This window comes from Oncorhynchus mykiss, chromosome 16 (genome assembly GCF_013265735.2).
Source record: "Oncorhynchus mykiss isolate Arlee chromosome 16, USDA_OmykA_1.1, whole genome shotgun sequence".
Classification (NCBI taxonomy): Eukaryota; Metazoa; Chordata; class Actinopteri; order Salmoniformes; family Salmonidae; genus Oncorhynchus; species Oncorhynchus mykiss.
This window is the reverse complement of record NC_048580.1, coordinates 43260855-43281759: the sequence shown is the minus strand read 5'-3', so window position 1 is coordinate 43281759 and position 20905 is coordinate 43260855. Positions and strand designations below refer to the sequence as shown.

At 45.4% G+C, this 20905-nt stretch overlaps 1 protein-coding gene across 6 annotated transcripts in view; it reads left to right on the top strand.

Annotated features, from left to right (window-relative positions):
* LOC110492064 (pleckstrin homology domain-containing family G member 5) overlaps window positions 1–20905 on the top strand; it is a 73329-nt gene that overhangs the window by 44741 nt on the left and 7683 nt on the right. For 5 of the 6 annotated variants that reach the window (XM_036946959.1, XM_036946954.1, XM_036946958.1 and 2 more), the window contains 7 exons: window positions 157–298; window positions 1243–1342; window positions 1637–1697; window positions 2127–2218; window positions 2650–2786; window positions 5225–5415; window positions 19961–20152. In XM_036946959.1, coding sequence (XP_036802854.1) covers window positions 256–298; window positions 1243–1342; window positions 1637–1697; window positions 2127–2218; window positions 2650–2786; window positions 5225–5415; window positions 19961–20152 — 816 coding nt within the window. In that variant the 5' untranslated portion in view covers window positions 157–255. The remainder of the gene's footprint in view (window positions 1–156; window positions 299–1242; window positions 1343–1636; window positions 1698–2126; window positions 2219–2649; window positions 2787–5224; window positions 5416–19960; window positions 20153–20905) is intronic. The other variant, XM_036946956.1, reaches the window with a different exon arrangement.

Here is a 20905-nt window from a genome sequence, read left to right as displayed (position 1 = left end):
TCGTTATACTGTGACCTGTCTCTCTGTTAACCTACTTGACCTCCCCGGGCTAATTGCGAGCTTGGGGAGGAAGTGTCTGGCGCGCGAGACTACTGGCCAGGTTGATTGGGTACATCTGCTGTGCTGACCCTCACCCCTCTCTCTCCCTCTCTCTAGGTGTGCCACCACCCAGAGTGCCTGGACCTGAACAACAAGAGCCCTCTTCACCTTTGTGAGTCATGTGACTCCCGCTGCCACCCAGAAGACACAGAAAACATGCACTTTGACCGACACCCCCGCTTTGACCTGCAAACCCAAGGTACACAGCACTCACCACCGCAACACGTACACACCCAGACTTCCTCTCCACAACATTTAGTGCCCGATCCTACACTCAGGTCAAGTCATATGCAGGGGTGGGAGTAGTGAACTACATGTAGTTCAATTAGGAATTGAACTACATGTTGTCGTAGCTTGGTGGTAGTTTAATAAATTCAAATCTTTGTAGAGTTTTCAGTAGTTAGCTTCACCACTTACATGGCAGAAAAGTAACTAACTACTTTTCTTTTCAAGTAGGCAGTCATTTCCTTTCTTGTTCGGCATCAGACCTGCCTAATTCTCACTTGAAACAGTTTTTTGTGTTTGCTGACAGAATGTGCCATTTAGTCTGTCATCGGGATCCAGACTGATCTGTTCTTGCGATTTTGTAGTCTATGACATTTCATAATTGGACATGATCATTTTTCACGATGTAGTCTCTTTTCGAAGTAACTATATTTTTCTTAAGAGTAGCTTAACTTCTTCCCGTGTGGAGTAATTGCTAGCTTGGTAAACTATTTTTTTCAGAGTAGCTTCCCCAACATGATGGTATGATAGGTCAGGTCAAGGTCCCCAGAGCTGCACTTGTATCGAAACTGTTGAGTCAAAGAAATGTATTTCCCCAAACCATATTACATGCATAAGAATACATTCTAGACCATCTTCCTGTTCAACCACTGACTTCCTCCACCCGGGATTCCATTATTATTATTTTTTTACAACTGTGTTCATGTAAGATATGAAGCTGTCTGACTTCTTCTGTGCTCATTGAACTCATGTGTTAGTCGCGACGGCCTTCCACAGAATTGACAAACGTTTAGAATGTCCTTTTAATATTTAGTCAGGCTAGATTAAACTGGAAGTGCCTGTGCTATTAAGGAAAAGTGTTTATTATTAAAGATCTCTAACAGATATTCTGTGTAACCCCCCCCCCCCCCCCGAAAGGTTCCATCCTGGCCCGGAACGTTTCAACGCGCTCTTGTCCCCCCCGCACCAGCCCCCCCTCTGACCTGGAGGAGGAGGACGAAGGGGCCAACGACCGAGGGTATGTCACTTCCGTTATGTCAACGATCCAGACATCATCACTTTGTCTGTCTGTCTGTCTGTCTGTCTGTCTGTCAGCATGGCGCTTGACGTTTTGGTTTGAAGGAGAAAATGTACGCTAGACGAGTGAGGGGGAGTCATCTTTGACGACACTGCTCTATTAGTATACGATAGTTGTGTTTACGTTAGTGTTGACCTTTTATTCCATAGGTGTTTCATTACGGAGTTAATATGAGAATGATTTGTTCAATATTTGTGTCAATTAATGTGCAAATGACTGTTGTCCCCCCCCCAGGGACCGTAAAGCTGGGGGGTTGAAGTTGGTGAAGAAGAAACCACGGCGACGGCACACTGACGTGAGTATTGATGCAGGCGGGCAGGGGTGCGGCGTAGAAATACACCCCTTAGGAAACCACATCTCTCTCTACCTCAGTTCCTAATAGTATTGGGTCAAGTCTGTTGGTCTGAAAAGAGCTGTCTTGTTGTATGTGGTGGAAAGTTGTAGGTTGTATGATGATCACGGTGCCAACATGATTGCAGGCTTCATGCAGCAGCCAACATGTGTCTCTGAGGTCGCGTTAGTTCTCTGTGGCAGCCAGGGAGTGATATATATATATATATATAATGGTCTCCGACGGGCTGTTTCTGAGTAGTCTTAGCCAGCCTGCTTGCTAGTAAAGGGCCTCCCTGTGCATCTACTGAGAAAGAGATCACTACGGGCATTCTGACTGAGCTCTTCAGTTCGACGGCCCGTTAACTTCCAATGCGTCTGTCGCCCCCTGCAGGATCCCAGCAAGGAGTGCTTCAGCCTAAAGTTTGATCTGAACGTGGACATTGACACAGAGATCGTCCCCGCCGTGAAAAAGAAGACCCTGAGGTGAGAAACAAGGCGGCTGGGGGAGTGGTGGGGTCGTTATGAATGGTTTGACTAAGCCTGTAGGGCAGGGATCGTCAACTAGATTCAGCCGCAGGCTTATTTCTTTTCTTGAGCGGAAGGTCAACATGGAACATAATTACAAATAATTTGTGGACTGCAAATTGACAGCAAGAAGCCCAAATGGATATAATAGTTGATTAAAACCTTGCTTGCTTTTGTATACTATCACATTTATCGAGCTATTATCCGTGGGAGTATTTTTGGAACAGATTTCCTAAATAAAAATTGATTTTGTAGTCTTTTAACAGTTAAAAAAAAGAAAAAAGTCCAACAATTAAAATTGGTGGGACAAATACAGTCACGGGCAGGACGCCAGTTGGGAAACCCTGTTGGTCTGTTAACTCTGTTCTCTCTGTGTTCCTCTATTCCAGGGAGGTGCTAGGTCCTGTGTTTGAGCGTAAAGGTATTGAGTTATCCCAGGTAGATCTGTTCCTGGACCAGTCCAACACTCCCCTGTCCCTGAACTTTGAGGCTTACCGCTTCGGTGGACACTATCTCAAGGTTAAAGGTAACTGCATCAGAGGACCAGTCAGCATCCATCAGAACACCACATCTTATTTTGCCTCCTTCAAGTTTCACAATTAATAAAATAGAATATATGAACTAAGCTCAGCAAAAAAAAAGTTTTTCAGAAAACTTAACATGTGTTAATATTTGTATGAACATAAGATTCAACAACTGAGACATAAACTGAGAGAAGTTCCATAGACATGTGACTAACAGAAATGGAATAATGTGTCCCTGAACAAAGAGGGGGGGGGGGGGGGGTCCAAAATCAAAAGTAACAGTCAGTATCTGGTGTGGCCACCAGCTGCATTAAGTACTCCAGTGCATCTCCTCCTCATGGACTGCACCAGATTTGCCAGTTCTTGCTGTGAGATGTTACCCCACTCTTCCACCAAGGCACCTGCAAGTTCCGGGACACTTCTGGGGGGAATGGCCCTAGCCCTCAGCCTCTGATCCAACAGGTCCCAGGCATGCTCAATGGGATTGAGAACCGGGCTCTTTGCTGGCCATGGCAGAACACTGACATTCCCGTCTTGCAGGAAATCACACACAGAACGAGCAGTATGGCTGGCGGCATTGTCATGCTAGAGGATCATGTCAGGATGAGCCTGCAGGAAGGGTACCACATGAGGGAGGAGGATGTCTTTCCTGTAACGGACAGCGTTGAGATTGCCTGCAACGACAACAAGCTCAGTTCGATGATGCTGTAACACACCGCCCCAGACCATGGCGGACCCTCCACCTCCAAATTGATCCCACTCCAGAGTACAGGCCCCGGTGTAACGCTCATTCCTTTGACGATAAAGGCGAATCCGACCATCACCCCTGGTGAGACAAAACCGCGACTCGTCAGTGAAGAGCAGTGTTTGCCAGTCCTGTCTGGTCCAGCGACGGTGGGTTTGTGCCCATAGGCGACGTTGTTGCCGGTGAGGACCTACCTTACAACAGGCCTACAAGCCCTCAGTCCAGCCTCTCTCCGCCTATTGCAGACAGTCTGAGCACTGATGGAGGGATTGTGCGTTCCTGGTGTAACTCGGGCAGTTGTTGCCATCCTGTACCTGTCCCACAGGTGTGATGTTTGGATGTACCGATCCTGTGCAGGATGATGATACATGTGCTCTGCCACTACGAGGATGATCAGCTGTCAATCCTGTCTCCCTGTAGTGCTGTCTTAGGCGTCTCACAGTACGAACATTGCAATTTATTTCCCTGGCCACATTTGCAGTCCTCATGTCTCCTTGCAGCATGCCTAAGGTATGTTCACACAGATGAGCAGGGACCCTGGGCATCTTTCTTTTGGTGTTTTTCAGAGTCCGTAGAAAGGCCTCTTTAGTGTCCTAAGATTTCATAACTGTGACCTTAATTGTAAGCTGTTAGTGTCTTAGTGACCGTTCCACTGGTGCATGTTCATTCATTGTTGGGAAACTGTGTTTAATCCCTTTACAATGAAGAGCTGTGACGTTTTTTGGATGTTGACTAATTATCTTTGAAAGACAGGGTCCTGAAAAAGGGATTTTTCTGTTTTTGCTGAGTTTATATTTTCCCACGGAATCGACCTCTGTCTTTGGATATCATTTTGATTCTAAACCAACCAAGGTACAATGCGTTTCAACTTTTGATTACTACCCTGCACTGACAACCAGATTTGTTGGGTTAACAAACCATGAAACAAACACTAATCTAATTGATTGTTCTATATTCGAGAATATTTGGCTTTTCTTTTTACCCGCAAGCTTTAAAAATGCCTGGGTGGGACAGATGGCAGGGCCTTACTTTCCTGTTTCTCCCTTGGTTCAGAGAGGAAACTGGACAGGGCGTCCCCCATCTTGGATCCCTGCACGAGACTATTATCTGTAGCAGCAAATCATCTAATCTGTTTTTTTATTTATTATTTGTCACATGCGCCGAATACAACCGGTGACTTTACCGTTAAGTAAGCATTTTAAGAGCCCTTTCCCAACAATACAGAGATTAAAAAGTAAGAAAATGAACAAGTGAAAATAGTTACACAATAAATAACAATAACAAGGCCTTATACAAGAAGTACCGAGTCAGTGTGCAAGGGGTACGAGGTAGTTGAGGTAATATGTACATGTAGGTAGGGGTAAAAAATGACTAGGCAATCAGGATAGATCAGTGGAGGCTGCTGAGGGGGAGCACAGTTCTTAATAATGGCTGGAACAGAGCGAATGTGATGGCATCAAATCATCTGCTTTGATGCATTTTTCTTTATACAATCCAATGTTTAAGAGGGATTTAAGGCTGCCCACTAGATTAGAGGTCCTGTTTTGGAGCCCGCAGAGCGAGAACTTCAACAGGAAGCTAGAGCCAAAAAGAAAAGAATGTTGATACCTTTTTTTCGGGATGTACTTTTCTATTGCAAATATCACATTTTAAAACCCAGGAAGCTAACCCTCCCATTTGTTGGTTCCTCCTCAGCGCGGCCAGGTGATGAGCTGAAGGTGGAGCAGGGGGTGAAAGACCTGCGGTCGCTCAGTCTGCCCAACATGAAGCCCTCCATGGGGGAGCAAAGTCCCTACATCCTTACCCTCTGTAGTGAGAGGGTGGAGCACGGATCCCTTGGACGCAAGGAGAGCAACGTCGATCTGCTGGTCAGTGCAGCCTCTACAGTATGTTCTCACTCGCACACTACACCAAATCGTCTTTCTCTTTTTCTCTCTCGTTCTCTCTCTCTCTCACACTAAACACATTCATGCCATCGCTAAATACATTCATACAGACACTTGTAAGCACAGTTAAACTATAAATCCTGTCTGGCTTATACACAGCCATGGCCCACTCATCTCTAAAACCTCTTGAAACTTTTGTTGTGACTTCCTCCCACTTTCCATAATCTCACCCTTCATCCCGTGATGCCTTTTCTTCATGTAGTGGATCATTCTATGTAGTGATAATAAGCCAGTCAGTTACCATTACCTCATCCTCCATTACCTCATCCTCTATTTACCTCTATCTTTCCTCCCATCTGAACACTTAAACCCTGCTTATCGATTTCCTCATGGCCTCTGTACTGTGCCAGCCTCCACTATGTTTCCGACTAGCCTGGGCTGTGCCAGCCTCTGAGCCTGCTGTGAGACTGGTGACCTCACGCAGGAAGAGGCGCTGCCTCTGGCCGCTTCCCCCCCGACTGACAGGGAGGACCAAGAAGTGTTCCCTTTTGGCCTGGAGAAGGGGTGCTGAGAGAGAGTGGCTGGCTGCTCTGTTGGACAAGGGGGGAACTGGCACCCCGGTCCTCTGTGCTAAACACAGGCACGCTTTCCATAGCTGTGTGTCACGTGAACCGGGCTGACTGATTTTGACACCGGACAAAGAGAGAGGCTGCAACCTTCCCTCAATATAATGTCTGTGATTGGTGCTATGCTCTTGCACATTGCTTTGAAGCTTGTGTGGACTAGCCCTCTGTGGTTACAGAGTGAAAAACAAGTTCATGGGTGTGAACGGTGACGCGGTAGCGTTGCGTGCCACTGAAAACATGGAAGTGATGTCATTGCGGCCGTGCCCCCGGGCCAGGAAGCGGGTTAGCGGTGGGGATAAAGCTGAGGTTGCTGTAATGTGACAGGGCTTTAGTGTCCGTCTGTCTGTCTGTGGATGGGTAAGTCGTCAGCCTCGGACATTAGACATGGGCCTGTCTGATTTAGTCAGAAGCTTGGTCATACTGTTCATCTCCTCTCCTGTCTTTGTTTAGTTAGAAGTGCCTCATTCAGTCAACATTTAATGCTTGACAAGTCCCCTTCAGTGAAATTCATTGGCTCTTCTTGGCTACTAGAAATCCATCAGCTAAGTAATGTTGCCGGGTGCAACCGTTTTCTGTACATGTCATGAATTGTTGTGTCGTCATCTCAAACCGACAGCTGTTGATACGATAACGATGCAATTCTCTTGGTTGCAATTCTCTCCGTGTCCTCAAGAGGGAGATAAAGAGTTGAGAAAGGCTACACACTTCATCCTGTAGGATAGGAGCTCAACACTGGGCCATGCATTTGCTTAATATAGCATTCAAGCCGAGCCCAGGGTCTGGTAGAGACTGAGGAAAAATGGAACATGCCGAACCTTATGGGTGTTGACTTCAGCCCTTTTAAAATTACACACGGACCATTCCGAGCCTGGCTGGCTGCTCGAGCGTACAGAAGACTTTGCTCCAGGTAGTTTAAATATTTATCTAGCGACAGGATACAGCCTGGCATAACAACGAATTGAGCCAGGCAGGCTTCAAATAGACCAGGCAAATTCTGCTTCTCTTAAAGGAGCGTCCGTTGTGCACGAAAAGGGATATTACAAGTTTGTAATATTATGTGTGCCATAGAGCTTGGAAAGTTAAGAGGTGCAGGGCAACTGAGGATTTGCCTGTCGACTCGAGCCGAATTCTTCCGCTGCTCTATCGTTCGCTACATACTTCAGTCTGAATCTGCCAGCGTTGAATTTGTTTGTGGTGACGATGGGCCTTTGTACAAAACAAAATCATCAGCTTTCTTATTTTTTTTATTTTACCTTTATTCAACTAGGCAAGTCAGTTAAGAACAAATTCTCATTTTCAGTGACGGCCTAGGAACAGTGGGTTAACTGCCTGTTCAGGGGCAGAATCGTCTCTAACCAATCAGAGTATCAAAGCCGATGACGAATGTTCAAAAATGTTGCTTTTCCCACGTGTGTTCTGGCTTTTGTCCAACCCATCGGTTTCTGTTTCCACATTGACCTTAATCACGAATACACATTATGCCCGTTCACCCATTTCCACCTCCCCAATTACCACCGTTGACGTCTCTCACCAGACCAGAGAAGGCAAAGGCCTGGGATGGGCAGGGCTGTGTAGGGCTCATTGTCGTGTGACGGCATGTAGATACTAGATACTCAACCTCCCACCAAATTCTGTGCAATGCTCACACAGTCCCAATGCAATCCCCATGCCCAGCCAGAGCTTAGCACTAACCCTCTGCCTACCTACCTAGCTAGCTCTGAGTTAGAGGATTCCTGGCTCCAGAGGTACTGAGCAAAGATTACTGGCATCTGGAAAAACCCATGGCACAAATGGTGGTAGACTGGCAGGACTGTGTCTGCTACCTGCCAAGAGGTTAAGGTATTAGGCACAGGCTAAAGTCCAAAATGTGTTTATAAACGTTTGACCAAAGGTGAAATTACTACTAGCATAATTGTGTCCCAAGAGTTGCAGTTTGTACAAAATTAATCTTTGGAAAATGCTAGTCGCTGTGTAATCCTAATGTAACTTTCGAATAGTACCATTTATTGATCATCTAAGCTGTTGGCGACCCCAGTCACCTGGTTAACAAGGAGTACTTCAGACAGAATGCGGTGGATGCTTGGTGTCTTTGATTTACATTCCCTAGCTAGATCACACACATGTGATTTTAGATGGAAGACTCATGGCAGTCTCTCCACATCCTCCCACATGTCCATCCGTCCTTGTCTATGGTGTTAGGTGAGAGGACTCCCTTATCTAACAGAATTTCAGATGACCCCCCCATTCTAATCATTCAGTCACTCTGAGAATTAGATGCTGACATGGGCTCGTAATGATATAACCAGTAGAAACTCACACACACACACACACACACACAAACCAGGTCAACCAGGGCTTGTGTTCCACCCAAGGTTTATAGTAGAAGGTGAAATGATGGTCCACCCTAGAGATGTCTGAAGGTGTCTGTGGAACTGGAGTGGCCAGAGGGAGATGTGTAATGGATAGGTAGTTAGACTGGGGGATGGGGATAAATATATGAACTGTTCTGCCTGCGGCTATGGAGCCCTGACCTATTCACAGGATGTGCTACCTTGTCCCAGACCTGCTCTCTCTCTCTCTCTCTCTACCGCACCTGCTGTCTCTAACTCTGAATGATTGGTTATGAAAAGCCAACTGACATTTACTCCTGAGGTGCTGACCTGTTGCACCCTCTACAACCACTGTGATTATTATTATTATTTCACCCTGCTGGCCATCTATGAATGTTTGAACATCTTGGCCATGTTCTGTTATAATCTCAATCCCGGCACAGCCCGAAGAGGACTGGCCACCCCTCAGAGCCTGATTCCTCTCTAGGTTTCTTCCTAGGTTCCTGCCTTTCTAGGGAGTTTTTCCTAGCCACCGAACGGCAAGCAATGCACATCTGCATTGTTTGCTGTTTGGGGTTTTAGGCTGGGTTTCTGTATAGCACTTTGTGACATCGGCTGATGTAAAAAGGGCTTTATAAATAAATCTGATTGATTGATATTACAGGAGTTGAATAGCTTGGAGGGTTCAGGGAACCATAACGCAGGCAGCCCTCATCTTTTAGAGGAAGTAACATAGATGTGACTAGCGAGCATTCCACTGCAACACCCTCATCAGAGACCCTAAACACACACACACACACACACACACACACACACACACACACACACACACACACACACACACACACACACACTTAATGATACTTGCACACGTAGACAATATTGGAATTAATAATTATAATTCAGACATGCATGTTTGGTTATATTTTACAGTATTCGTTTAAATGTATTATCAACCGACTTTAAATACTGTAGGACTGCAGTGTCCTGTGTTGATGAAAGTCCTTTGATGGTAGCAGGAAGACGGGTAAGGGGGAAAAACAGTTGTCCTTATTTGTTTCTCCTTGACCTCGGTGTCATTTTCCCCACTAAGCACAGTGCTCCCACGCATGTCTTTTCCCCCCTAGACTACAGTAGTGATTGTTCTGCTCGGAATATGCTAACAAAATGAACAGCTCACTCATTTCAGGCCGTCAAACCTCTGTGGGAAATACACAACGAGGACAATCCAGCAATTTGGCGCAAGAGTCGTTTTGAAATAACAACGGGGAGGAGTCGCGTGCATTTGTGTGGGATCACGTTTGACGATCTCCGGGAGCACATTCTCAAGGGCACATTGACAGATTCATCACCTAGTCGACTCGGTGATTCGAACCATGCCACCTTTCGGTTACTGGTCCAACGCTCTTAACCGCTAGGCTACCGGTCACCCGATTCACACATCTCAGCTTAACTAAGAAGAAACAAATTGACATACGAGTTAACTTTCATGTTTTTGTTCTTCAACTTTTAATAGACAACTCCGCTGTGAAAATGCTGGATTTTGTTTGATATTTCATTGCTCTTGGATATTAGATGCTGAAGTATACATGCTGTAGTGTAGATGTGGTCCATCTTGGTGGTTCAACCAAGTACTGTAAAGCTGTGCAATACTGAACCGTGTCTTCAATTGAAACCCAAGTTGTTTATCTAACTATCCCTACCTGACAAATGCATTTCTTATAGAAGGTTTGTTTATCCAGCATGAATGGGGATATTTCTGTGTACTAAGTGTGGTGTTGTGTGTAAAGTGGGCCTACTGTGTTTGTTGAGTATGCTGAGCCAGGTGGGGACTGATGTCTGCTGTTTGCGGCCTATCAGGGCTGGGAGCGGGAGGGGCTAGGAGCCAGTTCAACTGCTGCAGGAGCAGTGGCTGTGTGTTAATGTGTGAGACTTGGATAGTAGAGTGTGTTGAGGCTTCACGGGAGAAGGGAGAACACACAGCATTTTTATGATCTCAGTGTCATGATTGACCTGCCAGGAGACAGAGAGATTCCGGGAACTACTGCTTTGGTGACCGACAGGAAGTAGCTCTAATCCTCCTCCACCTCAGCACTTTGGACACCCCCTCCTCTGTGGATTTTGGTTGGATTCTTCCTCTTTTTTTTCTGAGCTGTCATGTTTTTTGGATCTCGTAGAGACTTTGTTTTAAATTCCAGACCTTCCTAAATGAGTGATGACATTTGGACTTTTGTTGGACTTGTTTTGCATCTACAGTAAGTGAGGATTGAGAATGGTGCGTTTTAATCGCCTCTCGTCCTGGTATAGCTGGGACCTGCTGCATGTGCATGGTATTCCTGAGGGTCTGCCTGAATCAGCCCCTCTCCAGAGCCCAACGCCAACACAATGTCCGGTGAGAGAGAGAGAGAGACAGACAGAGACAGACCCACCCACCGGGTCTCTGTACCTCTGTGCTTGTAGCGTTTAAGTTGATATTAGACAAGATGCCAGTGTAATGTATGCCAGCTTAAATATAATGCTTAGGCAATGATTGCTGTAGTTTTGATTTGACACAACTTTACAGAGTAACTGCATGAGCAGAATTCTCAATCTGTAACCTTAGCCAAGGGGGAGATTTGTATCTGATTTATTGATATTTTGGCCATGAGCATGATGGGGAAAACCCCAGCAGGGTAGTGTGTGTGTGAGATTTTTATTTCACCTTTATTTAACTAGGTAGGCAAGTTGAGAACAAGTTCTCATTTACAATTGCGACCTGGCCAAGATAAAGCAAAGCAGTTCGACACATACAACGACACAGAGTTACACATGGAGTAATACAGTATACACATCAATAATACAGTATAAACAAGTCTATATACGATGTGAGCAAATGAGGTGAGATAAGGGAGGTAAAGGCAAAAAGGCCATGGTGGCAAAGTAAATACAATATAGCAAGTAAAACACTGGAATGGTAGATTTGCAATGGGAGAATGTGCAAAGTAGAAATAAAAATAATGGGGTGCAAAGGAGCAAAATAAATAAATAAATTAAATACAGTAGGGAAAGAGGTACAGTGCCTTGCGAAAGTATTCGGCCCCCTTGAACTTTGCGACCTTTTGCCACATTTCAGGCTTCAAACATAAAGATATAAAACTGTATTTTTTTGTGAAGAATCAACAAGTGGGACACAATCATGAAGTGGAATGACATTTATTGGATATTTCAAACTTTTTTAACAAATCAAAAACTGAAAAATTGGGCGTGCAAAATTATTCAGCCCCTTTACTTTCAGTGCAGCAAACTCTCTCCAGAAGTTCAGTGAGGATCTCTGAATGATCCAATGTTGACCTAAATGACTAATGATGATAAATACAATCCACCTGTGTGTAAGCAAGTCTCCGTATAAATGCACCTGCACTGTGATCGTCTCAGAGGTCCGTTAAAAGCGCAGAGAGCATCATGAAGAACAAGGAACACACCAGGCAGGTCCGAGATACTGTTGTGAAGAAGTTTAAAGCCGGATTTGGATACAAAAAGATTTCCCAAGCTTTAAACATCCCAAGGAGCACTGTGCAAGCGATAATATTGAAATGGAAGGAGTATCAGACCACTGCAAATCTACCAAGACCTGGCCGTCCCTCTAAACTTTCAGCTCATACAAGGAGAAGACTGATCAGAGATGCAGCCAAGAGGCCCATGATCACTCTGGATGAACTGCAGAGATCTACAGCTGAGGTGGGAGACTCTGTCCATAGGACAACAATCAGTCGTATATTGCATAAATCTGGCCTTTATGGAAGAGTGGCAAGAAGAAAGCCATTTCTTAAAGATATCCATAAAAAGTGTTGTTTAAAGTTTGCCACAAGCCACCTGGGAGACACACCAAACATGTGGAAGAAGGTGCTCTGGTCAGATGAAACCAAAATTGAACTTTTTGGCAACAATGCAAAACGTTATGTTTGGCGTAAAAGCAACACAGTTGAACACACCACCCCCACTGTCAAACATGGTGTTGGCAGCATCATGGTTTGGGCCTGCTTTTCTTCAGCAGGGACAGGGAAGATGGTTACAATTGATGGGAAGATGGGTGGAGCCAAATACAGGACCATTCTGGAAGAAAACCTGATGGAGTCTGCAAAAGACCTGAGACTGGGACGGAGATTTGTCTTCCAACAAGACAATGATCCAAAACATAAAGCAAAATCTACAATGGAATGGGTCTCTCGATGTGCAAAACTGATAGAGACATACCCCAAGCGACTTACAGCTGTAATCGCAGCAAAAGGTGGCGCTACAAAGTATTAACTTAAGGGGGCTGAATAATTTTGCACGCCCAATTTTTCAGTTTTTGATTTGTTAAAAAAGTTTGAAATATCCAATAAATGTCGTTCCACTTCATGATTGTGTCCCACTTGTTGTTGATTCTTCACAAAAAAATACAGTTTTATATCTTTATGTTTGAAGCCTGAAATGTGGCAAAAGGTCGCAAAGTTCAAGGGGGCCGAATACTTTCGCAAGGCACTGTAGTTGTTTGGGCTAAATTATAGGTGGACTATGTACAGGTGCAGTAATCTGTGAGCTGCTCTGACAGTTGGTGCTTAAAGCTAGTGAGGGAGATAAGTGTTTCCAGTTTCAGAGATTTTTGTAGTTCGTTCCAGTCATTGGCAGCAGAGAACTGGAAGGAGAGGCGGCCAAAGAAAGAATTGGTTTTGAGGGTGACTAGAGAGATATACCTGCTGGAGCGTGTGCTACAGGTGGGAGATGCAATGGTGACCAGCGAGCTGAGATAAGGGGGGACTTTACCTAGCAGGGTCTTGTAGATGACATGGAGCCAGTGGGTTTGGCGACGAGTATGAAGCGAGGGCCAGCCAACGAGAGCGTACAGGTCGCAATGGTGGGTAGTATATGGGGCTTTGGTGACAAAACGGATTGCACTGTGATAGACTGCATCCAATTTGTTGAGTAGGGTATTGGAGGCTATTTTGTAAATGACATCGCCAAAGTCGAGGATTGGTAGGATGGTCAGTTTTACAAGGGTATGTTTGGCAGCATGAGTGAAGGATGCTTTGTTGCGAAATAGGAAGCCAATTCTAGATTTAACTTTGGATTGGAGATGTTTGATATGGGTCTGGAAGGAGAGTTTACAGTCTAACCAGACACCTAAGTATTTGTAGTTGTCCACGTATTCTAAGTCAGAGCCGTCCAGAGTAGTAATGTTGGACAGGCGGGTAGGTACAGGTAGCGATCGGTTGAAGAGCATGCATTTAGTTTTACTTGTATTTAAGAGCAATTGGAGGCCACGGAAGGAGAGTTGTATGGCATTGAAGCTTGCCTGGAGGGTTGTTAACACAGTGTCCAAAGAAGGGCCAGAAGTATACAGAATGGTGTCGTCTGCGTAGAGGTGGATCAGAGACTCACCAGCAGCAAGAGCGACCTCATTGATGTATACAGAGAAGAGAGTCGGTCCAAGAATTGAACCCTGTGGCACCCCCATAGACTGCCAGAGGTCCGGACAGCAGACCCTCCGATTTGACACACTGAACTCTATCAGAGAAGTAGTTGGTGAACCAGGCGAGGCAATCAGATGAACAGTGGCGACTCCTGTCATGCTGGTGGGCCTCTTGTAGAGACACATTTGGAATCACATTCTGACTATTGGCCTGTATTATCAGTGATATCTGGTTTACCAGGTGATGGACGATTTCATCTCTTCCCCTTTTTATGTCAGTGGTTCTTTGTATCCACCATGGCACTGGCTATGGTCATGTGTGTGCAAATGCGTGTTTTGGCTTTTTTCATGTATTTGAGTGTGTGTGTGGGTTTGTGTCCATGTGGCCAGGAAAGTTAATGTCACACTGTTTTCCAATCGTTAATCAGCCTGCCTGATCCTAGGGGCCTCTTATCGCTGAATAACAACAGACCTGAAAGGCCAGTGTGGTGGTGGGGGGGGGCGCTACTGCATGACTGTTTAGCTACTTTCAATACAATCCTCCACCCAAGGCCCCTCTGGGGTTTTGGCACCTGAAAGATTTTCCCCATCAAAACCAAGGTTAAGACCACAAACGGCAAAGATGAGATAAGGAGCCGACTCGACACGAGACTTGATATCATTAACCTGCTTGGAGCTGACCGTGACTGCAGACTGCCGAGGGCCACCAACCCTAGTTCCCAGACCTGTCAGTAGTGTTGTAGGTCAGGGTCCTCTCTGTTATTAATGGAGGGTGACCCGAAAGGTCTACACAGAGGCCAGGTGAAACTCATGTAAACACCATCGTTTGGAGAGGGCTGGTTAGATAGACAGGGCCACACAGACATGTTGGTAAAATAGTAAACACCATAGGTAAGATGGGGGGGCTGTTTAGTCAGGTGTAGACTGCTGCTCTTTTGAGTAGACGTGCTCTGTAATATCTGCTGTTTTTGTAAGGAGACTACCATTACAAATGGTTCATTTTAAGTAGCCTATGTTGAGAAACACAGGAGATAAATGCTAAAAGAAAGACAGCTACTCCAGTTGATTAGAGATTACCTGAATTTGATGGCTTGTCGTTGATCTGCCATGTTATGAGAAAGTATTTTCTTAGTCCTATCTGTGTAGAATAAGTAGGCACACTTTATTTGTTGAAACAGGCACTACAAGGGATTTTCCCCTTCAGGTCAGTACTGGGCATTTGTTTCCTTGTTACAGTCAATCAGGAAAGTGTTGTGGAAAGTTGTGTCTAGACGTGCAAACCAAAACAGAGTTGATTGAGGAAAACATCAACCTATTGGGTTGGGAACTTTGATTCAAACTAGCGATGGGTCGTTCATGAACGAACAGCTCTATTTTCGGTGAATGTCGGGAATCGAATCCTATCTGTGAAAGAGCCGATCTTTTGGATCCCTGATTTGAGTACTGCTTTTTGAGCTCCAGACTAGGGCTGTGACGGTCATGGAATTTTGGACGACAGTCATTGGTCAGCCAAATGACCGCGGTTATCGTTATGACCGTGCGAATAGCAAAAAATAAAAAACATTCTGATTCACATTTTCTCCTTTCCTTTGCTTTTGACTGCTGCTGCAAGGATGTGGGCATTGCCTAGGCAACCGAAGACTCCTTTGCTACAACAAGTTGCTTGTTTTAGCAAGGAGCAACAAAGTGTAATTACATTTACGTCATTTAGTAGACACTCTTATCCAGATTAGTTTACAGTGCAAATTACGGTTAAGTGCCTTGCTCAAGGGCACATTGGCAGATTTGTCACCTAGTCGGCTCAGGGATTTGAACCAGCGACTTTTCGGGTTACTAGCCCAAAACTCTTAACCGCTATGCTACCTGCTGCCCCTTCGTCACATTGTAGAGTCCATGTTGCTGCCAACATTAGTAGTTGTAGAGTCCGTGTTAGAGCATACAAATGCCCGCATCTGGTCTTCAGTCAGCTGTTCGTTCCACACAAAAAAAAAACGTTTCATTTTTAACGACTATGACCAGGGCATAAAATTCACTTTTTGGATCACCAGCCACTGTGGCAGGTAGATTTCAAAATCTACCAGCCACTCAGATTTTTTTACCAGGCCAAAGATATTTGGCTTTGCCTTATTTACACCAACAAAACAAAAAAATGGATGAGCATGCTTTGTTTCTAAAACAATACATGTATTTCTAGTAAGAAGTAATGTGGTATGTTTCATTTCGATTGGCTTTTAACCAAAATATCAGATACAAAAATGTGTTCCTGCCCTTTAATGGCAGAAGGTTACCGTGGTAGCGCGATTTGAGTCATGTTTGTGCCTTTCGAGATTGAGTCTGACTAGTAGCAGCTTGTTTTCTCTTCCCTAGCAGTTTAAACTCATGCATAGAAAAACAACATAGCTTGTGAACAAAACAATGTAAATAGCCAAGAAACACAAGGACAAAGTCTCACTTCAGACTTTCATTTCAGATATATCAGACCAAATGTTATTCCTGTGTGCAGAGCTTCTAAAACGGAATATTTCACTCGGCTCTTCACGTGCGCACAGTCTGGCGGTGTTGTAGACCGAAGTGGAATAGGCTATATAGGATTCGTAGTTCTTTGACTTTGTGCGACGAATTTACCAGCTATGAAACAAAACGGCAGAAACACTTTGAAAACAGCCTACTGCCGCGTTTATTTTACTATAAATGTGATCATACTTGACTTTTTTTTTCTTCACAAATGTGAGTGGAATGCGCACACTGTGGAGCTCTGCCCACCTGCCAATGTGGCTGGTGAAATAGACATCTTACCACCAATGCCAGAATCTACCTGCGTTTTGCAGGTGGAGGGTGTTAATTTTAGCCCTGGTTATGATGGTAAAAAAAAAAAAATAATGACAGGCTTCATCCATAACCGTCGGTTATACGGTAATTATGCCAGCCCTACTCCAGACAACAATTATCTGTAGATGAGCTATAAAAACATGATCTGAAGATGGTTATTCCTCACTGCAGGAATAACTGGTAGTGAGGAGAGAGCCTCATTCTTTGAACACACAGCGTGTTAGAAATCTAGTTCTTGAATTTGAACTCACGTTTCACGAGTCGACAAAATGGTAGTCAACCTTTTTAGGCTTCACATTAGAAATGTATGGTTTTTCACACCTTTCTTTAATCAAGCACCACTGAATGAAGAGCTGTTTGTGAGCCAAATTAATGGCTCACAAAATAATGTCTCTTAAAATAATTTTCTTAAGGTGAACGGAGCCAAAAGATACGTCTCAATTTCAAAGCTTGGAATGCCCATTCAAACCACAACAGAGCAAGACTTTGTGGTCATTTCACTGTGGTAAAGGCCTAACTAGAGTTCTCACCAATTCAGTAATACATGTTTTTGTTAGCTCACTCAATGCCTCTTTTTTTTTCTTCTCTCTCTCTCTCCTTACAACTGGAGATATTCCCAAATTAACTTTGTGACAATCTGCTTTGCTCCCAAAAGCAAAACTCTCCTTGTGAGTCTGTTTCTATATGCCTGGTACATGCGTCATACCAGTGACAGCCTGAATACATTTCTGTACAGCTGGACTGTAGACTAACAGTTTTGTTTACGGTCAGGAAGCATGGCAGATTTTTAATGATAAAGCTGTCAGTCAGTTTGGAGGGAAGTGCAGTGGTTTAAAAGAAAAGGAAAGGCACGGGGTGGGGCTCTGTGGGGGATTCCGAACAGTCAGAACAAGGAAATTGGACATCGGTTGCGGCTCTAACCAAAGGGCCAAAGAGCCACTTTGAACAGTTGGCAAGTCTTCTGCAGCACCAGGATGTCTGTTCTCTTCTACCCTGCAAGCTGTTGCTCTGTCCACGCCCCCTTTATGTAGATAAGTGACACACTCACACTTTTTTCCAGTAGCCCTGCCTCCTCTTCCTTTCCTCCTCAACACAATGGGCCAGGCAGGATCCTCCCGGTTGCTATGACTCCAGGACAGTGGCTGTGTGAAATGCTAGGCAGGCAGCAGGCTCAGTCAGCACAGCAGGTTTCACCTCTCAGTGTTAGAGCAGCGGTACTTGAAGGACTACCACAGAGACACACAGAGGTCAAAGAGGAGTCCTGGGGTGGTGCTCATGGTGTATTCATGGAGATAGAGTGGCTCTTGTTGTCCTTCCTATCAAACATCAAAACGTGGACTCTTTCAACTTGAGCAGGACATCACCGCTCATAACTTGACTTCAAAAGCGCTTTTCTGATGGGGAACAACTTCTAGTTGTTGCAGCTGTCGCTCTCTGGGGCTTTCCCCTCTTAGTCTAAGAGCTCTGGCTCTGAAGTGTGTGTGTGTATCGTGCATGTATGCGGAGAAGGACGAAGAGAGGTTCAACTTGAGAGAACACTGCAGCTGCTTCCGATCCGGTATGGGCTGCAGTCAATGAGTCTCTAACCGAATTATGGTTTTTGTAATCTTTGACATGCCGCTGGTTTCAATGGTGAGTATTATACTACTTACATTGTGTGACGGGTCAGGGAGCCTTTCCCTTACTGTATCTCTGTTAGAATTAAAGACGTGGACATCTATTTGCCAGTTTAGACAGTAAGTCTTGAAGTCACACTAGGGTATCGCAGTTGTTGGTAGCAAAGGCTAAGCCTACTTCTCTTTGGGTTGGTGGGCATAGTGCCGGGACTTTGTTTTGTACTGTAATGTATTGAAACTCATCATTTCAGAAATGTCCTGCAAATGACTGTGTCATTTTTAGTTTTGGTCAAAATGTTCGTTATCATGCACTAATCTAAAAAAACATGTTGCTAAAACTAGAATCACATGTTTCTCACCTACCATGCTCTGTGTAGCTGTTGCCAGAGCATTACCACGCTAAGCTAATAGGAATTTAGCCTCTCTAGTCTAGCCCAATGAGATACTGTCACTAGCACAGTCTCTCTCTCTCTCTCTCTCTCTCTCTCTCTCTCTCTCTCTCTCTCTCTCTCTCTCTCTCCTCTCTCTCCTCTCTCTCCTCTCTCTTCTCTCTCTCTCTGTGTCAGTCCACTTCCTGCACCTGTGTCCTTGTCCTCTTGGCCAAGATCCCCCAGAAATCCCCCCTGGTCAGAGCTGGATGAGAAACCACACTGTTTGCTCCACTGAAGCACTTAAATCTAAATATAGTGGATTGGGAAATTATGCTTCAGTCATTTGTTACTCTCCCTCTCGATCTTATCCCACTTTGATACTAAAACAGAAGAGGAACGGGGTTCTTGCATGAAAGCCTTTCAAGAATCCAGAAAGGTGTGTGAGTGTGAGAAATTTGCTATTGCTCCTCTCCATCCAACAGTTTGTTTACCACTGCTCAATGCCAACCAGCCTCTTGTGTACATTCTCACTACGGATCGCGTACTGTAGGCGTAGACCTTATCCTCTGCCTATGATTTGTTAGCCACCCAGAATTAGTTGAGATTGAGAGCAGTGGATAAGAAAGCAGCAGTCAATACCATGGAATTGATGTTCCTTTCTACTGTGACATGAACTGAACACGGGTCAATGGCCCAGCGACTCCCTAGTCCCCACTAGCAGATTACACTGCACTGACACACTGTCTCTCTCTGATGGCAAAAAAAAACAACTGTTTCCTCAGATACCGACGCCCATGTTTGTTTTGGTTTCCCAGCCGGACGATGCTCGTGGATTGGATTGAGATTGTATGTTTGAGGCGCGCAGGCCAGCGGGAGGGCTTGCTTGCTCACAGGGTAGCAATAGTGATGGAGCAATGCAGTGGATTAATTCCAGCCGTCCGCCAGTTCTTATGGAACAGCGTCCCCCCCCCCCCCCCCCCCCCCCCCCCCCCCCCTCCCCCGGCCTGCTCTCTTTCCCTCTGAGGTAATTAGTGTTCCGTCTCAGGAAGTGGCATTCCTTCCCTGTGGTCCTGTTTGTGTCTGAACGACAGTTAGGATGTTAGGATTGCTTTAACAGCTCTCCTGCTGATGTCATCATCACTTTAAAAAAATCCCTCTGTTTCCTGTTTATTCTCCTCGTGTATTTGACTTTTTTCCCCTCCCGTCTTTGCTCCTCTCCTTTCGCACGAGTTGCTATTCTTCTTACTGTCTCTTGTTTCTCTTTCTGTTTCGCTTTCTCTCGCTCTTCATGGTGACTTCATGTAAACTCGCTCTTAACACGGGTCTCTCCTGGTTCTTGCAGGGTCAGGCACGTCGCAGGAAGAACATAACGGAGTTCCTTGGGGACGCCAGCATCCCGTCTCCGGACTCCCTGACCGCATTGAGCGGCTCTCTGCCCAGTGTGGGGGCTGGACCGGACAGCTGGAAGAACCGCGCCGCCAGCCGCTTCTCTGGCTTCTTTAGCTCCAACACTGGAGCAGGGGCCTTTGGCAAGGTGAGGGGTGAAGGCCTGGTCCGGGCCGTCAGAGGGGAAACCTTATCAGCTTGTAGAGTGAGGGAGGTGGTGTGTTTGTGCGGCGCAAAGCGTGTGCGTGGTACGGGGTTCAAAGGCCATATCCACTCAGCTCTCAGTGAGATCACATCCCTCCTCTCCAAAGCCTCTGAATAGGCTCACACAGCAACCTTCCACTAAACAAATGCATTAAGTAGCTGTGGTGGAAGTGACTGGTAAGAACAAAGGATTAACATGTTTTGAGGAATGTCTATTCAAGACCCGACTACGATAATAACATTCCACACACAAGAATGGGGGAAAAAAATAAGATGAAAAAATACGAAATGGCAATAATCCTTCACTTTTATCTCTTAAGGCTAACAAAGCACACACACACGCGTACATTGTCCGCGCTCCCCTGAGGTCATATCCTGCGCAGTAGCAGATGTCAGAGGGAGACTGTGTCTGTCACTCACCTGTCAGCTCCCAGGTCATCTCTATTCACCATGGCCATCATCTTTAACCCTGTCAGTGGCAGGGCTGGGTGGGGGACCGCGGAGACCTGCCCCCTCTCCACAAAGCAAGAGTGAACCAGGGTCAAACAACCAAATCCTGTATCCCCTTCAGGGGACAGGTCCCCAAAGCATAGTTAGCATCTCCCGCCCCCTTACCCAGCTCCTCTATTGTCCAAGTGATCTCAATACACTGAGCTCATTTTCATACGTACACATAAGGCTGCCCTGGCAGGACAAT